This window comes from Zingiber officinale, chromosome 4A (genome assembly GCF_018446385.1).
Source record: "Zingiber officinale cultivar Zhangliang chromosome 4A, Zo_v1.1, whole genome shotgun sequence".
Taxonomy (NCBI): Eukaryota; Viridiplantae; Streptophyta; class Magnoliopsida; order Zingiberales; family Zingiberaceae; genus Zingiber; species Zingiber officinale.
This window is the reverse complement of record NC_055992.1, coordinates 5204025-5224593: the sequence shown is the minus strand read 5'-3', so window position 1 is coordinate 5224593 and position 20569 is coordinate 5204025. Positions and strand designations below refer to the sequence as shown.

The 20569-nt window shown below is 44.2% G+C and overlaps 2 protein-coding genes across 2 annotated transcripts; both read left to right on the top strand.

Annotated features, from left to right (window-relative positions):
- Positions 1 to 522: 522 nt before the first annotated feature.
- LOC121969357 (macrophage migration inhibitory factor homolog) lies at positions 523 to 1494 on the top strand. The gene is made up of 3 exons (XM_042519411.1): positions 523 to 662; positions 773 to 973; positions 1267 to 1494. Exons 1-3 carry the CDS (start codon positions 552 to 554, stop codon positions 1300 to 1302), a joined length of 348 nt encoding a protein of 115 aa, XP_042375345.1. The 5' UTR covers positions 523 to 551; the 3' UTR covers positions 1303 to 1494.
- A 585-nt stretch (positions 1495 to 2079) lies between these two features.
- Positions 2080 to 6539, top strand: LOC121969356 (probably inactive leucine-rich repeat receptor-like protein kinase IMK2). Its single transcript, XM_042519410.1, has 2 exons — positions 2080 to 5542; positions 5645 to 6539. The coding sequence occupies exons 1-2, from the start codon at positions 3442 to 3444 to the stop codon at positions 6301 to 6303; spliced, it is 2760 nt and encodes a 919-aa protein (XP_042375344.1). The 5' UTR covers positions 2080 to 3441; the 3' UTR covers positions 6304 to 6539.
- Positions 6540 to 20569: the final 14030 nt, after the last annotated feature.

The following is a 20569-nucleotide window of genomic DNA, read 5'->3' as shown; positions in this document are numbered from 1 at the left end:
GAATCTAATTAGAATATATTTTATAAGTTATTATCAAAGATATTTTAATAATATCATATTTATATATTAATTATATATATGTATTACAATTCATTTAAGAGGTGAGATTCTCATTAATAAAATTCACTGTAATATATATATATATATATATATATATATATATATATATATATATATATATATATATATATATATATATATATAAACTTCATAATAAATGTAAAATATTTTCATTAATGAGGATGGAGCAAGTTTTATATGTCTATAGATAAGAATTAATTGTGCATTAAATCTCCTAAAAGCATTAATCATCCAGATAAATCTATTTTTTTTTAAGAAAACGTATACTTTTCAGAAAAAAAAAAAATACACGAACCACCTTAATTTTTCATTAAAACTATCCTAATTTTTAGGATCCGTGTGATCTCATGAGGCGTCATGAGAAATCAACCACTCACAATGCGCCACGTACCATGGCACATTTCCCGCTACTTATTGACTCGTCCGTCGGTCTCCCCATTTGCGAAGACGAGCGGCGAGAAAGAGCGAAGATGCCGTGCCTCATCCTCTCCACCAACGTCAGCCTCGACGGCGTCGACACCTCGGTCATCTTCTCCGAGGTCACCAAGGCCGTCGCTAAGATCATGGGCAAGCCCGAAGCCGTGGGTTCTGGCCCTCCCCCCCTATCCGATTTCCTCGCCTTGTCGCGCTGAAGGTGCTCGGCGAAATGCCACTTGGGTTTTTTGTTTCCTGATGTTTTTCCCGCTTGCAGTACGTGATGGTGGTGCTGAAGGCTTCGGTTCCCATTTCCTTCGGCGGATCGGAGCAGCCCGCTGCGTACGGGGAGCTCGTCTCCGTCGGCTTCCTGAGCCCCGACGTCAACAAGAATCTGAGCGCCGCCGTGTCCTCCGTCCTCGAGACCAAGTTGTCCGTCCCCAAATCCCGCTTCTTCCTCAAATTCTACGACAGCGAGGTCAGCGGCCCCCCCTGTCCCTCCCTCCTCTGTCAAATTCGTGCATGGTTTGGGGCAGTTCAAATCTTCTCTCCCCAAATTTTTCTGTCCCTGTGCTCCTTGTCGATCGATCGGACGGATCAGATTACAATCTCAAGACATTATGACATCCTTAAGATGTATATAGTATCCCCTTGATATACAAGGCATCCTTGAGATGTAATTTGATCCGTCCTATCGACAAAGGACACGGGGACAGGATTTGAACTCGGTTTGGGGAATGCTGATGATTTTCTCTCCCTCTTGAATTGCAGGGCGCCAACATGGGGTGGAACGGAACCACCTTCTAGATCTTGAGCGGCATTGATGCATATGATTTAACACGGTTTCTGTTCAGCTGCTACGATCTTGATAAGTATGGCGTTTACTTTGATTTATCAGTATGAAATAAAAAAGAATGTTCTGTATCCGTTTGATTTCTATTCATGCATTATTTTGCATGAAGCAATGCAGAGTATACGGAAATGGCTCATTAATTATCAGGTCTAAATCCAATCATTATAATAATTTGTTTAGTTTATAGAATCTCACACTTGATAGCTTGTCTCAGTCGACAATCTCTCGACAATAGACGAGAGAGGAGGCAAGAAAGGATAGGAGAGTTGTAAATGTGCAACACTTTCTTAGAAGCTGTGTTACAGCCGAAAGAGATTAGGTGTTTGGTTTGATAAGAGTTTGTGGTTGTGGATAAGTTGAAGAAATTTGACGAACAAGGGTGGTAGGGTCAATTCTCAACGGATACAAAATGCTTCGTTGAGTGTCTAATTTTTTTCATGCAAAGGACGTTGTGTGAGGGTAAAATGTTTCTCGTAATTTACCTATATGTATTTTACCGTGGGACTAGTAATATTGGACCGTTTAGGTGAGCGATATCATCTTTTGCTCTTTGATGCGGTGATGAAGAAAGACCCCACTAAAGATCGGCCAAAGTAAAAAAGACCGACTGACGTGAAAGTCAAAGTTAAGTAGTCAAAGCCGACGAACCGACTAGTTACAGCCAAGCGGGTTAGCTACCGTCGAGCGGGTCAGCTACGATCGAGCAGGCCAGTTACAATCGCCATGTTCGAGTAAACGAGCAAGGCCAAATGAGTAATTCGAGGTTAAGAGACAAACAGACAGTACATTCCTTGACCGTTGTCCTCGCCGAGCGGGAGACGTGTCCGTCTGGATGAGAGGCAACCCTCCGACAACGAGAAAGCTAAGTAAAGGGAGATTGCTCGGTGCAACACAATTGAGAGGGCGTGTCTCGGCCGAATGACCACCAGTTGACCTACTGCGGGACCCATTCATATATTTCCTCGTACTCTTTTAGACGTTTGCACCACTGATAACAGAACATATTTCACAGACAAATCGTACAGTAGAAGCTTTCAAATTATTACATTAGAGATATGTATGTTCACTTAAGGAAAGATATTAAGGATACTTTTTTATTTGTCTTTTAATAGGACAGTTGAAAAAATACATGCATAGTTTGAGATACGTGCACAGACATTACAGTGACATTATAAAGAGGTTTCTATCTACAGGAAGAGGTATGTGCAACTTCATTATTCTGCATGCTCTTTTGCCACAGAGTTCCTACTGTTTTCTACATTGCCGGAGACTGACTTGAACATTGGAGGATTTAACGCCGGGAACCCTTTTCCAGGCCCGACATTGATATTTTTGTATTGTAGGACCACGTGAAGTTTTCACCACGTCAAATCTCTAACCACATCCCTTATTTTTCGTCTTCTCCGCCTTTGGATAGGAACAACTCTAATAAACATATATTATAAACGAGTAAGTTCAAATTTGAACCACTATTTTATTTGACTTAGCTCGGTTACCTTGTCCCAAAAACTTGACTGGTTTACTGGGACTAGATTTAATTGAAAAGTAAAATAATATTTTACTAGATCTCAGAAATGTTTCCACTGATCTGGTTGATGAGAATAGAAACTTCAACCTCCCAAGAAGAAAAAAGATCCATGAAAGAGTTTCGATCAAAACTCTATTGACTTGGAACATCTCACCGCACTCTAAAATAATTAGTTTACAGGCTTCAAATGGTATATCTTTATTCATCAAAATGATAATGCAAAAAAAAAAAAAGAAGAAGGAATTGTCTAATCTTCTGCTGCTAACAATTAACAATTTAACATCCCATGGAACTATGCAAGCAAGCAAACAAACAAACAAAGTCAATCCTGTGCCCTCATTCCTAACACACAGTCACTGAGTCACATTGTTGTTTGACTTGAAACTAGTGCAGATGAACCATCAGATCACTTCAATTGGTGTTGTTTGACTTGAATTATTCGTGCAGTATCAAAAATAAATTTTAAATTTATTTAATTATTTAAAAAAATGTATAAGGCTGGTTGATTATTGTCAGAGGACTCCTTCGTAGCACACTATTGTGCCAAAGAAAGTACCTCGAGAGGATGGAAAATAACCGTTGGAGCGGTCCTCACGCTGCTCGATGGATTGTGGTCTCTTCTCGCAGTCTCCACTCTCCTCAGGCAAAGGCAAAACAAAGAAAGAAGGAGAAGAAGCACGAACTAGCCGTTGCTTCAGGCACCAGGAGGAAAGCAATTGCTTATTGCTTCTCTGACACTCGCCATTACTTTCTCTCTCCTTCACTCGATGATGCACCCACAGTATTTACTTGCTCTCCCCGAGACAAAAGCGAACCCAACCGAGATTCTTCGCCCTTCGTCTCAATCCTCTTCCTCGAGCTCGGTCTAGAGTCGTCGCCGGTAGCCATGGGATGGAGCAAGCAATGCAACAACTTGCTGCTGCTGCTGATTGTGTTCTTCTTAGCATGCTTTAGTGGCAGCAGCACGTACACTGCTTCTGCTTCGTGGGATGGGGTGGTGATCTCCGAGGCGGACTTGCAGGGCTTGCAGGCAGTCAAGCGGGCGTTCTCCGACCCGCGCGGGGTCCTCCGGAGCTGGAATGGCACCGGGCTCGGCGCCTGCTCCGGCGCTTGGATCGGCGTGAAGTGCGTCCAAGGCAAGGTGGTGGCGCTCCAGCTCCCCTGGCGCGGCCTCGCCGGACAGCTGTCCGAGAAGGTCGGCCAGCTCTCCGCCCTGCGGAAGCTCAGCCTCCACGACAACGCCATCGACGGACAGGTCCCCCCTGCCCTCGGCTTCCTCCGCGAACTCCGCGGGCTGTACCTCTTCAACAACCGCTTCTCCGGTGGCGTCCCGCCCTCCCTCGCCGCCTGCCGCTTGCTCCAAGCACTCGACCTCAGCAACAACCTCCTCACCGGAGCCATCCCTTCGTTAGCCAACTCTTCCAACCTCATCAGGCTCAATCTTAGCTTTAATAGCCTCTCCGGTTCGATCCCCACTTCTCTCGCCCGACTGCCTTCTCTTTCCTTCCTCCATCTCCACCAGAACAACCTCTCCGGTCCGATCCCTGACACCTGGGGAAGCTCTGTCGCCAATGACTCGTACCAGCTTCAAAGTTTAAATCTTGCCCAAAACTCCCTCTCCGGCAGCATTCCGACCTCCCTCTCCAGATTGCCGATGCTAAAGGAGCTCGATTTCAGTAACAATCAGCTTAATGGAAGCCTCCCTGCTTCACTCTGTAACTTGCCTTCGCTGGTTGAGCTGAATCTTCAAGGTAATCAGCTCGAGAGTCCGATCCCAGAAGCAATCGATGGCCTTAGGAACCTCTCATTCCTTTCCATCAAAAGAAATCATTTTTACGGCGAAATCCCTGCGACAATCGGGAACATCTCCGGCCTATCTTGGCTGGACTTGTCGGACAACAATCTCACCGGAGCAATTCCGAGCTCAATCGAGAAGCTCACCAACCTCACTTTCTTTAATGTTTCGAATAATCATCTCTCCGGGCCAGTGCCGCTTCTCCTTTCCGACAAGTTCAATTCGAGCTCCTTCGCCGGAAACATCCAACTATGTGATTACGCCAACTCTGTTCCATGTCTTTCTCCTCCTCCGTCTTATCCCCCTCCTCCGTCATCCCCTTCGAAGCATCGACGAAGACTTAGCTCTACAGCAATAATACTCTTAGCGGTGGGGGTCCTCCTTGCTCTGTCGCTTCTGCTCTTCTGCATTCTGCTCTTCTGCTTGACGAGAAGAAAAACTGCGACGAGCAGCAAGCAGAGCACTACGGCTACTGGAGAGGAGGCGGCTGGCTCCGGCGAGAAGTCCAGGCCTTCAGCTGGCGCTGAGGCCGAATCTGGCGGTGATGTCGGAGGAAAGCTGGTCCATTTCGACGGCCCGCTGGTCTTCGCGGCCGACGACCTCCTCTGCGCCACGGCGGAGATCATGGGGAAGAGCACTTACGGGACAGTCTACAAGGCGACACTGGAGGACGGAAGCCAAGTTGCAGTGAAGAGGCTGAGGGAGAAGATTGCCAAGAGCCAGAAAGAATTCGAGACCGAGGTGAATGTGATCGGAAGGATTCGGCACCCGAATCTTTTGCCTCTGAGAGCTTACTACTTGGGGCCTAAAGGAGAGAAGCTCCTGGTCTTCGATTTCATGTCCAAGGGCAGCCTTGCTTCCTTTCTACATGGCGAGTTCTTGTTCACCGCCACCCTTTCAGTAGTAGTTCTCATCGATCTTCTTGTTCATGCTTGAAGTGATCGAAGTTCGGTTTCTACTTCTTCTTTTTCAGCTCGCAGCCCTGACACGCCGGTGGATTGGTGTACGAGGATGCAGATAGCCATGGGGATCACCCGCGGCCTGCGGCATCTCCACGTCGACCTCAGCATGATCCACGGCAATCTCACGAGCAGCAACGTGTTGTTGGACGAGCACGCGAACGCCAAGATAGGCGACTTCGGGCTCTCCCGTCTCATGACCGGCGCCGCCAACTCCACCGTGATCGCCACTGCCAGCGCGCTCGGGTACCGAGCGCCGGAGCTATCAAAGCTGAAGAAGGCCAACACGAAGACCGACGTGTACAGCCTCGGAGTCATCCTGCTCGAGCTCTTGACCGGGAAGTCCCCCGCCGACACGACCAACGGCATGGACCTGCCGCAGTGGGTGGCTTCGATAGTGAAGGAGGAATGGACGAACGAGGTGTTTGATCTGGAGCTGATGAAAGAAGCGACGACGACCGGGACGAGCACCGGAGACGAGCTGCTCAACACGCTCAAACTCGCGTTGCATTGCGTAGACCCGTCGCCGGTTGCCCGGCCGGAGACGGACCAAGTGCTGCAGCAGTTGGAGGAGATCAAGCCGGAAGCTGCCGCCGCCGCTTCTTTGGATTCTTCTCCCAAGCATCTAGGCGCCGCCGGCGGCACAGCTAGTGAAGCAGCAACAAAGCCTTGATTAGCTAGCTAGCTAGCCATGGAGGAGATCTCACGACAGCAACAGCAATCGAATGTTTGTAGATAATGCTTCTTGTTAGAGTCAGACTTGCAGCTTTTTTCCAAAAGTTAATTCTTGTTATTCTTTTCCCTTGCTTAATTTATTATCATAAGATAATTGTAGGATTGGTTCTGTTGCTATCTTTGAATTTTGATCAATTCAAATTTGCCAGGAACAACAATGCATTTCTTCCTTCAGCAATCTGCAATTCCCCAGTTCTCTAACAACACCATTTCTCATTTACAAATTGATGTTTTGATCGCTTTAATACTTTGTGATGCAGTGGTAAAAGGTGCTTATCAAATATAAGTTAAAAGCAGGACCAACAGTCGATGTGAAAGTCAAAGTTAAGATGATCAATATCAGAGAATTAACAGGTCGACTAAAGTTAACCGAGCGGAAGTCGATGCCAACTGTCGATCGGATCAGAAGAGTTTGATCGACCATGTGGCTTATATGAGTGGACTGCTTGTCCGGCTGGGTTCACTACGGAAAGATCAGATGCTAACAATTGACCAAGATGAACGCTATGCCGACCGGAGCGCATATCTGGTCGGACAAGAAACAATCTGCTGAACGGAGATACTACGGAGAAGAACAGTTGAGATCGACCGGGTGGGGAACTTCGGCCGAGCGACTATCCCGCTCGGCTAAGCAGTGGGACTCCTCCCATATCTCGTGATATCCCTCTGGGAGATAATACTGCTGACAACAAGACATGATGGTCAACAAATAAATCGTACGACGGAAGCTTCTACTGTTATATTCGAGATTTGCATGCCCTGTTAAGGTATTATGTCAGAGACATTTTCTTGACAGGTCTTTTCATAGGATAGTTGGGAAAGTATGTCTGCATCTTGAAAAGTGTGTGCGTCGCCTATTGTAGCACTATATAAAGGGGGTCCATGCACTAGTGAAGGTATGTGATATTTGTTATTTGTACTTATGCACTCATTGCTACTAGATTGCTCCATCGTCTTTCCATTGTTCCGGTAACTGACTTGAGCATCGGAGGGTTAACGCTGGGGACCTCTTTCCTGGTCCGGTACTGACGTTTCTTGTGCTGCATATCAGAGCGGAGTCTTCACACTGTTAATTGAGGAGTCACATCCTCAGTTAGTCTTCTTCACCATTTTTAGATAAGATCATATTGGCATCGTCTGTGGGAACGTAGCCTGTATTCGAGACATAGAGATGGAGGACGCTGGACGATTCACGATGATGACACTGACAAAGGAGAAATTAGACATGTTGATACAAGCCCAACAACCAAGATTGTGGAGCAGCAACAACAGGTGAGGACCGAGGGACACGTAAATGAACCCGTGACGTTAGCAACGAGACAACAGGCTAGATACAGAGACCGAGCTGAAAATATATCCATTCAGGGACAGAACAAGAAGTCGATCGACACATACAGAAATGCACCAATCCCCTTTCACCGAGCATTGTTCCATACTCCTTCGGAGGAACAAGGCCGAGCGAATAGAGAGCAAGGATCTTCATCAGACGACGCACCTATCTGGGACGGACGGAAGGGAAAGGCACCAAAGGTGATGATGCCCCGGAACATATCAACAGGCAATTCTTGCAAGGGATCCTGGACGACCCACTACCATGCCATTATACTCCACTGATGATCGGAGAGTACAATGGAATGACCGACTCAGAGTACCATCTGACCAGGTTTGATAACATAACCATGCTCCATCAGTATACCGATGAGGTGAAGTGTCGGGTCTTCCTCACCACTCTTTCTGGATCGACATAGAGGTGGTTTAAGCGCTTGCCGATCGAATCAATCCACAACTTCAGGGACTTCCGGATGACGTTTCTACATTATTTCGCCGGTAGTCATTGTTACCAGAAGACGAACGTTAACTTGTTCGCTCTAAGACAAGAGCCTAAGGAGGCACTGAGAACCTATATCAAGTGGTTTAACCAAGTGGCCATGGATATCCTATCGGTCACTCCGGAGTTATTAGTAAGTGCCTTCTCGTAGGGACTTTCAAAGAGCAAGTTCTTTCGCTCGCTCATCTAGAGGTTGCCGAAAGACTTCGACCACCTGCTCAGGCGTACCAGTGAATACATCAATGTGGAGGAAGGTCAGGCGGCACGAAGGTAGGAGGCACCCGCTAAACCTACCACCGCCCCTGAATGATAGCTGGATAAAAGCCATCAACCACCAAAGGACCCCTAAGCAGGAGTAGCACAATCGCATCAGGAGCATCGAACCCATGTCGTACAACATGTAGTAGCAGACCGGCCGAAAGCTGCAAAAGGCAGCCCTTGGACACCGTTGTTTTGCTCGTTCCATCAATCGATGACACACGACACTCAAGACTGCTACGACTTGAGGCCAATTTCAAGCTAACCGGCTTCTTAGGATTCACCGTCGTTCACTATCTCCCGATTGGCATCATCGACACCGATCAGACGGGCGGCAGGAAGAAGAAAGAACGGCGGCCGAGCAGCGTCAGCGCCAGCCTCAATGGAGAGGTAACACAAGTCCCATCCGAGTTTCGACTGAGCGGACTAGATCCTCGGCTCGGGATGAGGAAAACTGAAGCAATGCTGCTCGGGACGAAATTTGAATGATCATCGGGGGGCCAATCGACGGTGATTCCAATCGAGTAAGGAAGTCGCACGCCCTGTGATAACTAGCATTTTTATTGATTATTTTGATTCTTATTATTAACATTTTTACTTTCTCACATGCTTAATTTTATGGTTATATTATATTTTGTGAGAAAAATTTATTTTGAACTTAATTGTAAATTTTCTATAAATTGTGAAATTTAATTTCATATTTTATGTGATTTTGTAGGAAATTCAAAGAGTCATTGATTAGGGTCGAGCTGGATCAAATTTGGTTTGATTTGGAGGTCAAACGGAGGAGATCAAGTTGAATTAATATGAACCGTTGATCCAGATCCGCAGAGATCTTGTTCCTTCATCAGATCTAAGCCATCTAGCTCTCCATCCAAATTTGAAGCTATATGGGCCTTGGATCCAAGCAAGAAGGCAACTAAATCTGCACCACTCATCTCTTCATTAGCTAGATCAAATGGCAGATCTTCATCTATCTTCCTTATGAAGATGGACGGTCGATCGAAAGAGAGAAAACACCTCTCTTAAGTCTTCACGTGGATGGCACTGTGGAGATCCCGATCCTCATCACGACACAACCTCTCTGCTCGTGATTCCCTTCCTCGCGCGGGCTAGGGCATGCGACCTTCTCCCTTTCCTTTGTCTTCCTCACCACCGGTCGATGGCTCTCTTCTCTTCCCTTGTTGCTGACCGACCATCCACAGTCCACCTCTTCTTCTCGATTCCAATCGGCGACGACATCGAGCACAATTGGCGGGAGCAACAGGTTTCGGCAGCGATTCCGACCAAATCCACCTTGCCGAAGGGGTTCTCCGGTGTGATCTCCACCGTCCGACGTTCTTCTTTCACTTCTTCTTATTGGGTTCAGGTGGCAAAGGCAGAGAAGCAGCGACAATTCATTCCATCTCACAGTCGGTCAACTTCCATCCGAGGGGGTTCTTCGGTGGTAGATTCGTTCACCATCATCGTGTCGAAGAGGGCAGTAACCGACAAGCTTATGCTACTATTCACCGACTTTCAGGGTTCGATCGTCGGGTCTTTCATGTGACGACGAAGGGTAGTCGTTAGAATCGATAGTTGATGTATGAATTATGATTGGAATTCTTAGAGGGTGTTTGGTTCTTTTTTAGGAATAGGAATCGGAATGGGAATCATAGTATTGTGGAATGAGAATGAGTATGAGCATGGATATCACTCTTAAAAGTAATGTTTGATTAGTTGAATATTTTCTATCAGAATAAATTAAATTTTCCTTTTTTACCCTTAAAGGAAAATAAGAAAAAATTTAGATGTGAGAGAAAGTTGAATGTGAGAGAAAAACATGATGAGAAAGAAAGTATGATGGGAAAGAATAAAGAGAGAGAAAGTGTGATGAGAGAAAATGATGAAAGAGAGTGTGATGGGAGAGAACATAATGATAGAAGATGAGAGAGAAAATATGATGAGAGAGGATGAAGAGAAAATGTAATGAGAAAAAATGAGAAGAAAGTGTGTGATGGGAGAAATTGAGGAGAGAGAAAGTATGATGAGAGAGCAAGTGTGATGAGAAAAAATAGGAAAGCGAATGTGATGGGAGAGATTGAGGAGAGAGAAAGTATGATGAGAGAGAAAGCGTGATGAAAGAGAAAGTGTGATGAGAGAGAAAGTATGTTGAGAAAAGAAGGGAAAGAGTGTGATGGGAGAGATTGATGAGAGAGAAAATGTGATGAGAGAGAAAGCATGATGAGAGAGAAAGTATGATGAGAAGAAAGAGAAAAGAGAGTGTGATGTGAGACATTGAGGAGAGAAAAAGTATGATGATACAGAAAATGTGATTAGAAAAAAAAGAGGGAAGAGAGTGCAATGGAAGATATTAAGGAGAAAGAAAGTGTGATGAGAGAAAATACTTCTTCTCGGTAACTACTGGAGGTGCAGAAACCTCTTACAAACTCACACACCAAGATACAATCCTAAGTAAGAAGTAAATACAAAAGTGTACAAAACCAAACCTTTTCTTGCTTGATCTTTTGTTGATGAAGATACCTCTGGACTAGCTGGAAAGTGCAACAACACTTATCTTCCACACTCGAAGTCCGGCGAACAGTAGCAGTGAAAGATCATGTGAGTTAGAGAAGAAGAGTTGCAGCGTTTGAACGCTTCATCGCCTTTATATCTGCGCTTCTAGGGCTTCCAATCGGTTGGAGCTCCTCCCAATCGATTGCCACGTCAGATCCTAGCGATCTTGACCGTCCAAAATCTACATTCTACGTAACGGTCGTATCCCAATCGATTAACCAATTGATTGGGGAGGCTCGAATCGATCGGATGATCGATTCAGAGCGCCTCTGTACTCTTCGCTGGAAAAGCCTGAATCGATCGCCTGATCGATTCAGCCTTTCTCGCATCGCGTGAGAATTCCAGCCTCCAATCGATCGTCTGATCGATTGGGGACCATTCTGTTTGCGCGATAAACATCCCCAATTGATTGACCGATCAATTGAGCTGTTGTTTATCGCAGCACTCTCCCAATTGATCGGCTAATCGATTGGGCTTCGGTCCAATCGATCGGTTGATTGACTGACCACCCTTGACTTGCTTAACTCAAGCTCAAAGGTCCCCAAATCCAACATCCAGTCAACTTTGACATGTTGAAACTCCTCATGCCTAGCATCCAGTCAACCTTGACCTGCTGGGACTTCTTCACCAGGTGTTCGGTCAATCCTTTGAACCACTTGGACTTTTCTCCTCATGCCAAGTGTCCGGTCATCCTTGACCCACTTGGACTTACCATCTCATGTCAAGTGTTCGGTCCTCCATGACCCACTTGGACTTCCTTCCACCAGATGTTCGGTCACCCTTGATCCATCTGGATTTCCTTGTGCCAAGTATCCAGTTACTCTTTTGACCTACTTGGACTTCCCAACACCAAGTGTCCGGTCAACCTTAACCCACATGTATTTCCACGTGCCTGGTTTCACTCACTAAGTCTTTCCTTCTGCCTAGCTTCATTCACTAGGGCTTTCTATCTGCCTGACTTTACTCACCAGGACTTTCCATCTACTTAGCTTCACTTACTAGGGCTTTCCCCTGACTTCACTCACCAGGACTTTCCATCTGCCTAGCTTCACTCACTAGGTCTTTCACTTGACTTCACTCACTAGAATTTTTCCACTGCTTGGCTTCATTCACCGGGACTTTCACCTAGCTTTACTCACTAGGATTTTCACCTGACTTCACTCACCATGATTTCCCAACTGTCTAGCTTCACTCACTAGGTCTTTCGCCTGGTTTTACTCATCAGAATTTCCCAGCTGTCTAGCTTCAATCACTAGGTTTTTCACCTGGCTACACTCACCAGGATTTCCAACTGCCTAACCTCCAGTTAGGACTTTCCCAGTCAAGTATCCGGTCAACCATTTGACCTACTTGACTCTTCTTCACATCTAACTGATCAACCCTTGACCAGAGGAGAATTGCACTAAGATTCTCCTCAATCGGACAATTGCTCCTGCAATCTTCATATATTGTCAAATATCGAAACTTAAACATCAAGACTCAAACTTGAGTCAACTCAAGCTTAGTCAACCTGACCCAGGGGATATTGCACCAACAATGTGTGAGCCAGGAGAGTTCTCATTCACTCGGATTCTCAACCGACGGCTCAACAATTGTCAAGAACGTTTGAAATAAATAGCGCTTGGCTCAGGTTGTATGTAGAAACCTTAGAGAAACTAAGGGTCAATTTCTAAGAGGTCATTATATATAAGGTTCCTCGGTCGGACAATCAATGTACAGACGAGCTAGCTAAACTAGCGAGTTCTTTAATTCCAGACGTGGTGAATGAACCAGTCGAGTAGGTTTTGCTGGTGGTGAGCATCGACAAGACATCCGGTGTGGGCACACCGAGCAACTGGAGGGCACCATTTGTCGAGTTCCTCTGGTCAGACGCTACGCCCACCGACTGGGATGAAGCTAGGTTATTAAAGAAGAGGGTCGGCTGGTTCACACTAATTGGGGATCGATTGTACAAAAGAGCTTTCTCGAGGACGCTGCTTAAGTGCATCGGATCGGATGATTTCGAGTACGTTTTGCAAGAAGTGCACTAAGACTCCTGCGATGGATATCCAGGTGATCGATCGTTGGCTCATAAAATACTGTTGGTCGAGTATTTTTGGTCCACATTGCAAGGCGACGCCGCCCGGATGGTACCACTTGCCTTTCTTGCTAGAAATATCAGAACATCCTGCATTAGCCTATTGATAAGTGATATCGTCGATTATGTCTTGGTCGTTCAACCAATGAGTCATGGATATGGTAGGCCCGTTCCCCATCACGTCTGGACAAAGAAGGTTTTTACTAGTGGCGGCCGACTATTTCTCGAAATGGGTGGAGGTAGAGCTGATCACCAGGATAACTAAGCATATGGTCATCAAATTCATATGACAAAGTATATTATATCGGTTCGACATACCTCGCAAGCTCGTCTTAGATAATGGAAGGTAATTTTTAGGATGGAGGCTCAGAGAGTGGTGTGCCAGTTTTGGCATCTTGTAGGCTTTTACTTTAGTGGCCTATCAACATAGCAACGGCTAGGTAGAGGTCACCAATAGGTAAATCCTCAAAGGACTAAGGGCTCAGCTTGACCACACCGAAGATATATGGGTCGACGAACTCCCGAGTGTACTATGGGTCTATTGCACCACACCTAGAGAGACGATCGACATAACCTCATTTCATTTGGTGTACAAGGGGGAGGCAATGGTGCCGATCGAGATAGGAGTGCAGTCTGATCAGGTTCAGCTCTACGATGAGGAAAATGCAGATCAGTGACTCATGGAGGTTGACTTGGTAAACAAAACACGAAACAAGGCAGCCGTCTAGCTCACAACATACTGATAGCGCATGAAGCAAAGATACAACCGAAGGTCATTGCAAGGTCATTCCAGGTCCGCGACTTCGTATGAAAAAGAATCAAGTCGGTCGACAACGTCACCAAACGAGAAGCCCATGGGAAGGACCGTATAAGGTCATTCGAAAGCTTCGCTCGGGAGCTTATTATTTACAAGATGAGAATGGGAGAAACCTCGAACGGCCTTGGAGCACAAACCATCTCCAGCCCTATAGGGTTGGGTGAGAGGTGCGTGGTTAAATTCAGATACACTTGTATAAATGTATATTTTGTAATTGTAGGGGAACGATGAATAAAAATCCCAAGTGTCACAGACTCTTGCGCTGATCGATTAAGTTAAAAGTTAAGCAGAGATTATAAACTCGAGAGTCAACAAATCAACAGCCGAGCGCCGCCTATAAACCCAAGAGTCTATCACTACAAAAAAATACCCGTATAGGAGCGATTTATTAGGAGCGATTTTAACACCGCTCTTGAAAATCAAACAATAGAAACAGTTTGAACTAAATCATTTCTAATGCCTTACCTTTTTAGAACGGTTTTGCAACCTCTCTTGTTGAATAGTTCTAACACCGATTTGAATAAACCGCTGCTGAAACCACTCATAATGATTCAACTATTAAAAGCAATCTTGAAACTACTGATATTGGGTACATTTAGCAGCGGTTCTATGTTAAACGTTGCTACTAACTATTTCTATTGCTCTAATTTCTAATAACAGTTATCAAACAGTACACTTTTAACAGCCATTCTGTAAACCACTCTTACCGAAGTTAAAATTGATCAATATTTTTTTTTAAAAAATAACAATTAAAGTGTACAATTTACTTAATGTAATTTTATTTTGTTCATCTCAAATTTAAATTTATTTATTTAATATAAATATTTATTAGTCAAACAAATTATTCTTTAATAACTTATAAAATCTTAATTTTATTTATATCGATTTTCAATCTTTTCTTATTTTTATTTTTGTTAAAAGAAAATTCTTAATTTTATATATACCAATTTTCTTTCTTTTCTTATATGTATTTTCCTTAAATTTTTTCCCTTAATATTTTCCCTCTAAACACATAACTTTCATTCCCGGCATTGCACGCAATCTCCACACCTTCATCTTACTCTATCTATCTCCGAAATTCTAAATCTCATGTCAAAAATATTTCCTCTTTTTCTATTCAACTCTGAACCTAGATCTCACGCCAAAGACTTTTCTTCTTCCTCTATTCAACTCCAAAATCCTAAATCTCACTCTGAAAAATCTTTCTCTTTCTTTATTTGATTTTATCCATCCTCCAATTCGCACTACTAGAATATAACTTTGATATTTTTTTATAAATATTTTATAATGACATTTATTAAAAATTATTTATTTTAAAATTAAAAAATAATATTAGATTATTTATGATCAGAATATTATTAAATATTATTATTATTATTATTTATATAGAACCATTATTTTTAAAACATATTAACCTTATTATTTTTTTCTCTTAAATTTTTGCTTTTATTAGCCTCTAATAGCAAGTCAAGCTAACCTAAATTTTTCCTTTCCACTTTTCAGCATCAACTAGAACTAAAGTCCTTTCCATACATCATCTTAGTCTCATATTCCCATAGGTAATCAAAATCGTTTAATAAACTTGGCATTGTTGGACTTATTAAGAATAAATATATAGTAAAAGAAAATTATTAATTAATTATTTAATAATTAACTAGCATATAAAATTATCTATCAGTAAGCGATTATAAATTAATAAATAAATGAATAAATATGTCTCTTAATCTTCTCCTAATTTCTAAGAATAACAATATAACAAAAGAAACTATTGACTTGTTATTAAATAATTAATTAACACATAAAAATATTAATAGTTGTAGTCTAGTTGGTTAGGATATTAGGTTATAATTTAGGAGACCTAGGTTCAAATCCCAATAACAACTAATTTCTTTTCCAACTTTAAAAGAAAATAAAAATAAAAATAGGGTCAACGGGCACTTGACCCATTGATCTGGTTAAGAGCCTGAGGTCGGCGAGTCTACCTGTAGGATTAGTGCTCCTATAATCATGACATTTAGGGATTTTGAAATCGCTCATCCATGGTGTGTAAGAGCGGTTTAAAACCACTCTAACACTTAAAGAGTTTTAGAGCGATTTGAACCGCTCCTGAATATATAGCTATAGAAGTGGTTTAAAATCGTTGTTATATGTATAATGTGTAAGATCGGTTTCAAACCATACCTATAAAGTATAATAGGAGCGGTTTTTTAATTTTTACCAATGGTTATGAAAACCGCTTCGATAGGATATAGGGATGGCGACAAGAGGAGCGGTTTTCAAACCGTTGGTAAAAGTGTAGGAGTGGTTGAAAGCCGCTCTTAAAAGTCAAAAAAACTGTCTCTATATGGGTGTTTATTTTGTAGTGTATGCCAACTAAAGTCGAGCGACAACTATAAACCCAAGAGTCGACAAGTCAATAGCCCAGCGACAACTATAAACCCAAGAATTGATGACGCAACAGCTGAGCGGCAGTTATAAACGCGGGAGTCTACGCCAACTAAAGTCGAGTGGTGACTATAAACCCAAGAGTCAATGAATTTATAGCCAAGCGGTGACTATAAACCCGAGAGTTTACACCAACTAAAGTCAAGCGACGACTATAAACCCAAGAGTCGACGAGTCAACAATTGAGTTGTGGCTATAAACCCAAGAGTCTACCCCAACTAAAGTTGAGCGGTGACTATAAACCCAAGAGTCGATGAGGCAACAACCAAGCGACGGCTATAAACCAGAGAGTCTACTCCAACTAAAGTCAAGCGACGACTATAAATCCAAAAGTCGACGAGTTAACAACCAAGCAACGGTTATAAATCCGAGAGTCTATGCCAACTAAAGTCGAGCGGCGACTATAAACCCGAGAGTCGACAAGTTATAAAGCCGAGCGACGACTATAAACTTGAGAAGAATGTTATTAGAGAGTCGAGCGACGACTATAAATCCCGGTTCGACTTAGAAGAACAGAAGCGCAAGGATTCACACTTAGAAAGTTTGAGCAAGTATTACAATATTGTAAGACGAGAAATCGGACAGCCTTATGGAGTTGGGCGACAATGCATGGAAGGACACTTGGAATATTTAACAATGTGCCCTATGACAAAAGCTAGGAAACCGCCGAACGGGTTCGGATTCATTGATACTTAGAAATTTTTACAATCAAGGGAAGTACAAGAGGCAACCTAAAAAACTAAAAAGAAGACTAGTCGAGGTAGTCAAGCACATCGTCCGACAGCGACTCGGTGAGCTTCTCCTTGTTTATAATCTTGTTGGTAAACACTGGAAAAAGACAGCCGTCGTCTTCCAATTGTTGAAGAGTCCCATCAATGCCACGGTTGAAGAGGCGAATAGCCCAATATGTGAGCTTGTCTTTGAAAGGATTATAATAGAGATAGTTGCGCTTGAAAACTTCAAACCGTCCGAGCTCTTCCTCTTAGTACGTCTTGAAGGTTGTTCGGGATGCCTCCAATTCAGTTTTCAACGAAGCCAGCTCGACATCTTTGACATCAAGCTAGAGCTTCATAGGCGCTTGATCTACAGATTGTCTATCTCGTTCGGTCGCAAGAGCAGGCTCCGCCTTCGCCTTCGCCTCCTTGAGGTTTTGGGTTAAAACCCGAGCCTCCTTATTTTTGATGTCTAAGTCTTGATGGCTCGGAGCTTCTTGCCATTGGTGGAGTTGATCTTAGACTCAAAACTATTGGCCTGCTTGTTGAGCTGCTCAATTTGTAAGGCGTGATCGTTATTCCTGCTCCTCTCTGCATTGAGCGCCCACTCAGAGCCCATTAGCTGCTCAGAGCTCCTTTCTAGGTTGGCCTTTAACTGAGCCACCTCCGCTGTCAACTGCTCAAGGTGAGCCCGGGAGGTTTTTGAGGGGCCACTCGATGCACACAACTGTTGCACATTATGCTCTAAGATAACCAACCTCTGGCACAAGACCAAACTTTCAACCCAAAATTGGAACAAAAATAGGTTACAAATTACCAGTTGGGAAATATGCAAACAAATATAACGATAATATTATACCCCATTGGACTTCTGAGTATATTCGTCTGTGAGCTCTCTAGGAGAAATGGTTGTCGCGTGGGCCCATGCATCAGCCCAGACTTGTGCTAGCGGTCTTAAATCCTAATTTGGTGTTCATGGGAGCGCGGCTTGGCATCATCCGGATGGCTCCACTCATCCGTTGGTAGATGAATGATGGTCATTATGTGTCTCCGGCCGCTTGGACCTAAGGGCTAGGAGGTGGCTTGTCCTGTGGACCTGGGCATGGGGAAGAGCAGATAGTGGATACCTAGGCGGCTCGCAAGAATGATTGAGGTGGAATGAACGTGATAGGCGGAGCGCATATGGTCCTCGGTGGTAGCGCGGACAGCTAGGGTGTTCGGTCGGATGAAAGAGGAGTGGTAATAGCGGCCACCTCTCGTTCATAAAAGGCGAGAGATGGAGTCTTACCTTGCTCGGAAGGCAAACATAAGGTAGTGGGAGCGGAGGTTTGTAGTGCAGAGGTAGCCGAATGGAACGAAGCTTCCCCCCTGTGCCTCTTGCGTCGTTGCATCAATGGCTCACCCGAGGTGGCCGACTCTGATGGTACTGAGATCGGCACCATTGATGGGCGTTCGGGGTGGAGTTCGGTTATGGCCACCGCGACATGGTTAGCTGCCATGTGGCTACCTCCTGCATCGCTAGCCATCGTGTGGCTTCCTCCTACTTCGCTGGCCACCGCGTGGGTTCCTCCTGCTTCACCGGTCGGATCATCAAATTGGTCGCCTGACAATAGGCCACGACTTTCCAGCTCGGCAACGCCTTGGGTGTTAATTGTTGCGTCGACGAGCCTACTTTTGCCGCTCAACAGTGCCCTCAACATGATTTGAGCTGCAAGAAAAGAGGAAAAATCAGTTAGATTCAGATGGGGAGAAGAAAGAGCATACCTAATGTAAGGGGTAGCCACGTTTAGAGCGAGCTTAATCCAAACACATATAAGGCACTCTCCAATAGCAGCCGATGTATATGGTACTTTTGGCCGGCTAGACTAGAGGCTGCTTGAAGATAGTTCGATCATCCTCGATATCTTCCAAATGATGGAGCCTTCATCACTTTCATTTGCCAGCCGATGGAAAAGTCGGGCCGAGCAGAAAAATGAACAAAAAATAATGTTCCTCCAGTGCTTATTGGAGGATGACATTTTATCAAAGAAGACTTAACTCACTCAGGCTTGTAAGAGAAAGGTCCCCGACTCAGACAACTTGGTATAATAAAAGTAATGGAACAACCGAGGTACTAAAGGGATACCGTACAGAAGGAATAACATGACCACCCCACACAATAACCTAAAAGAGTTGGGCACTAGTTGGTGCATAAAAATATCTACACACGTCGGAGAAGAAAGGGTGAATGGAAATGAAAATGAGGTCGGATGTAAGCTGAGGGGATGACAATTTAATAATCAGTGGGGAAATGATAGGTGAGTTTCATCTGATCGATTTCGTCGTCGTTGAACTTGGACCAGATAGAAGTGTACCAAAGCCCGGTGATGAACTCAGGAGGCTAAGGAGATGAGGCCATAGAAAACAGAGAAAGAAGAAGATCAAGGAAGCGACTAGAAAAGGAAAGAGGAAGATTACTAAGAAATATCGCCGATGATGACGAGGAAGAATGAAATCGGCAGAACGCGTGCGCAAAGGAAAGAGGCGATAAAGTAGGAAAATGACGACAAATAAGAGCTTATAAACCCAGTGGATGATCGCTATGAGCCATTCGATTGAGGGTTATAAAAAATGAAGGCAAAATTTAGTCATGGAATTCAAAACTGCGCTTGTCACATCAACCACAGATATCCTCCTGCCACCTCAAGTGTGCGGCGACAAGGATCGAGACATGTGGCGGCTAGCAACAGAGAAGCATTAATGAGATTTAATTAAAGGTATGGACGGCATGCTCGGCAATAATGACCAGAGATTTGCACAATCTTCCAGAAATTGGGAGGACGTTAGCAATCGTTAAAAGGCACTCGTCCGAGGAGCAACGAGAAGTGGAAAAATCACTAAGTGTCATCGCCAATCATCCCGACTAGCGAAACTCGGGTCAGTGGAGAATGGCCGAGCAGCAACTTTAAACCTGGGTCAGTAATTGATAACCGAGCGGCGGTTCTAAACTCAGGTCAGTAACTGATAGTCGAGCGACGACTCTAAACTCAGGTTAATTATTGATAGTTGAGCGACGACTCTAAACCCAGGTCAATAATTGATTGCCGAGCGACGACTCTAAACCCATGGGAGAAAACAGCTTCAACGTTTACCATAGCCGAGCGGCGACTCTAAACCCACGTCAATTATTGATAGGTGAGCGATGACTCTAAACTCAAGCCAGCAAGATAAAGTAGAACGACAACTATGATTATGATATGAGCAGATTGGCAGCTCTAGAACAGAGAATGTCCAATCAGGGGAAAGGTCATTGAAGACACTGCTCGTTCAGTCAGTCGGACTTACAGTCTCCCTTCGACTAGACTTGAGGGGAAGACTTGTAAAGCGATGGTAAAAGGTGCTTATCAAGTATAAGTCAAAGGTGGGACCAACAACCGACGTGGAGGTAAAAGTCAAGATGTTCAGCGCCAAAGAACCAACGAGCCTACCAAAATTGACCGAGCGGAAACCAACTCCAATTGTCGATCAGGT

Coding starts and splice junctions, on each gene's coding strand:
- LOC121969357 (XM_042519411.1), top strand. CDS start 552: ATGCCGTGCCTCATCCTCTCCACCAACGTCAGCCTCGACGGCGTCGAC. Junction 663..772: donor TCATGGGCAAGCCCGAAGCC/GTGGGTTCTGGC, acceptor TCCCGCTTGCAG/TACGTGATGGTGGTGCTGAA. Junction 974..1,266: donor TCAAATTCTACGACAGCGAG/GTCAGCGGCCCC, acceptor CTTGAATTGCAG/GGCGCCAACATGGGGTGGAA.
- LOC121969356 (XM_042519410.1), top strand. CDS start 3,442: ATGGAAAATAACCGTTGGAGCGGTCCTCACGCTGCTCGATGGATTGTG. Junction 5,543..5,644: donor CCTTGCTTCCTTTCTACATG/GCGAGTTCTTGT, acceptor CTTCTTTTTCAG/CTCGCAGCCCTGACACGCCG.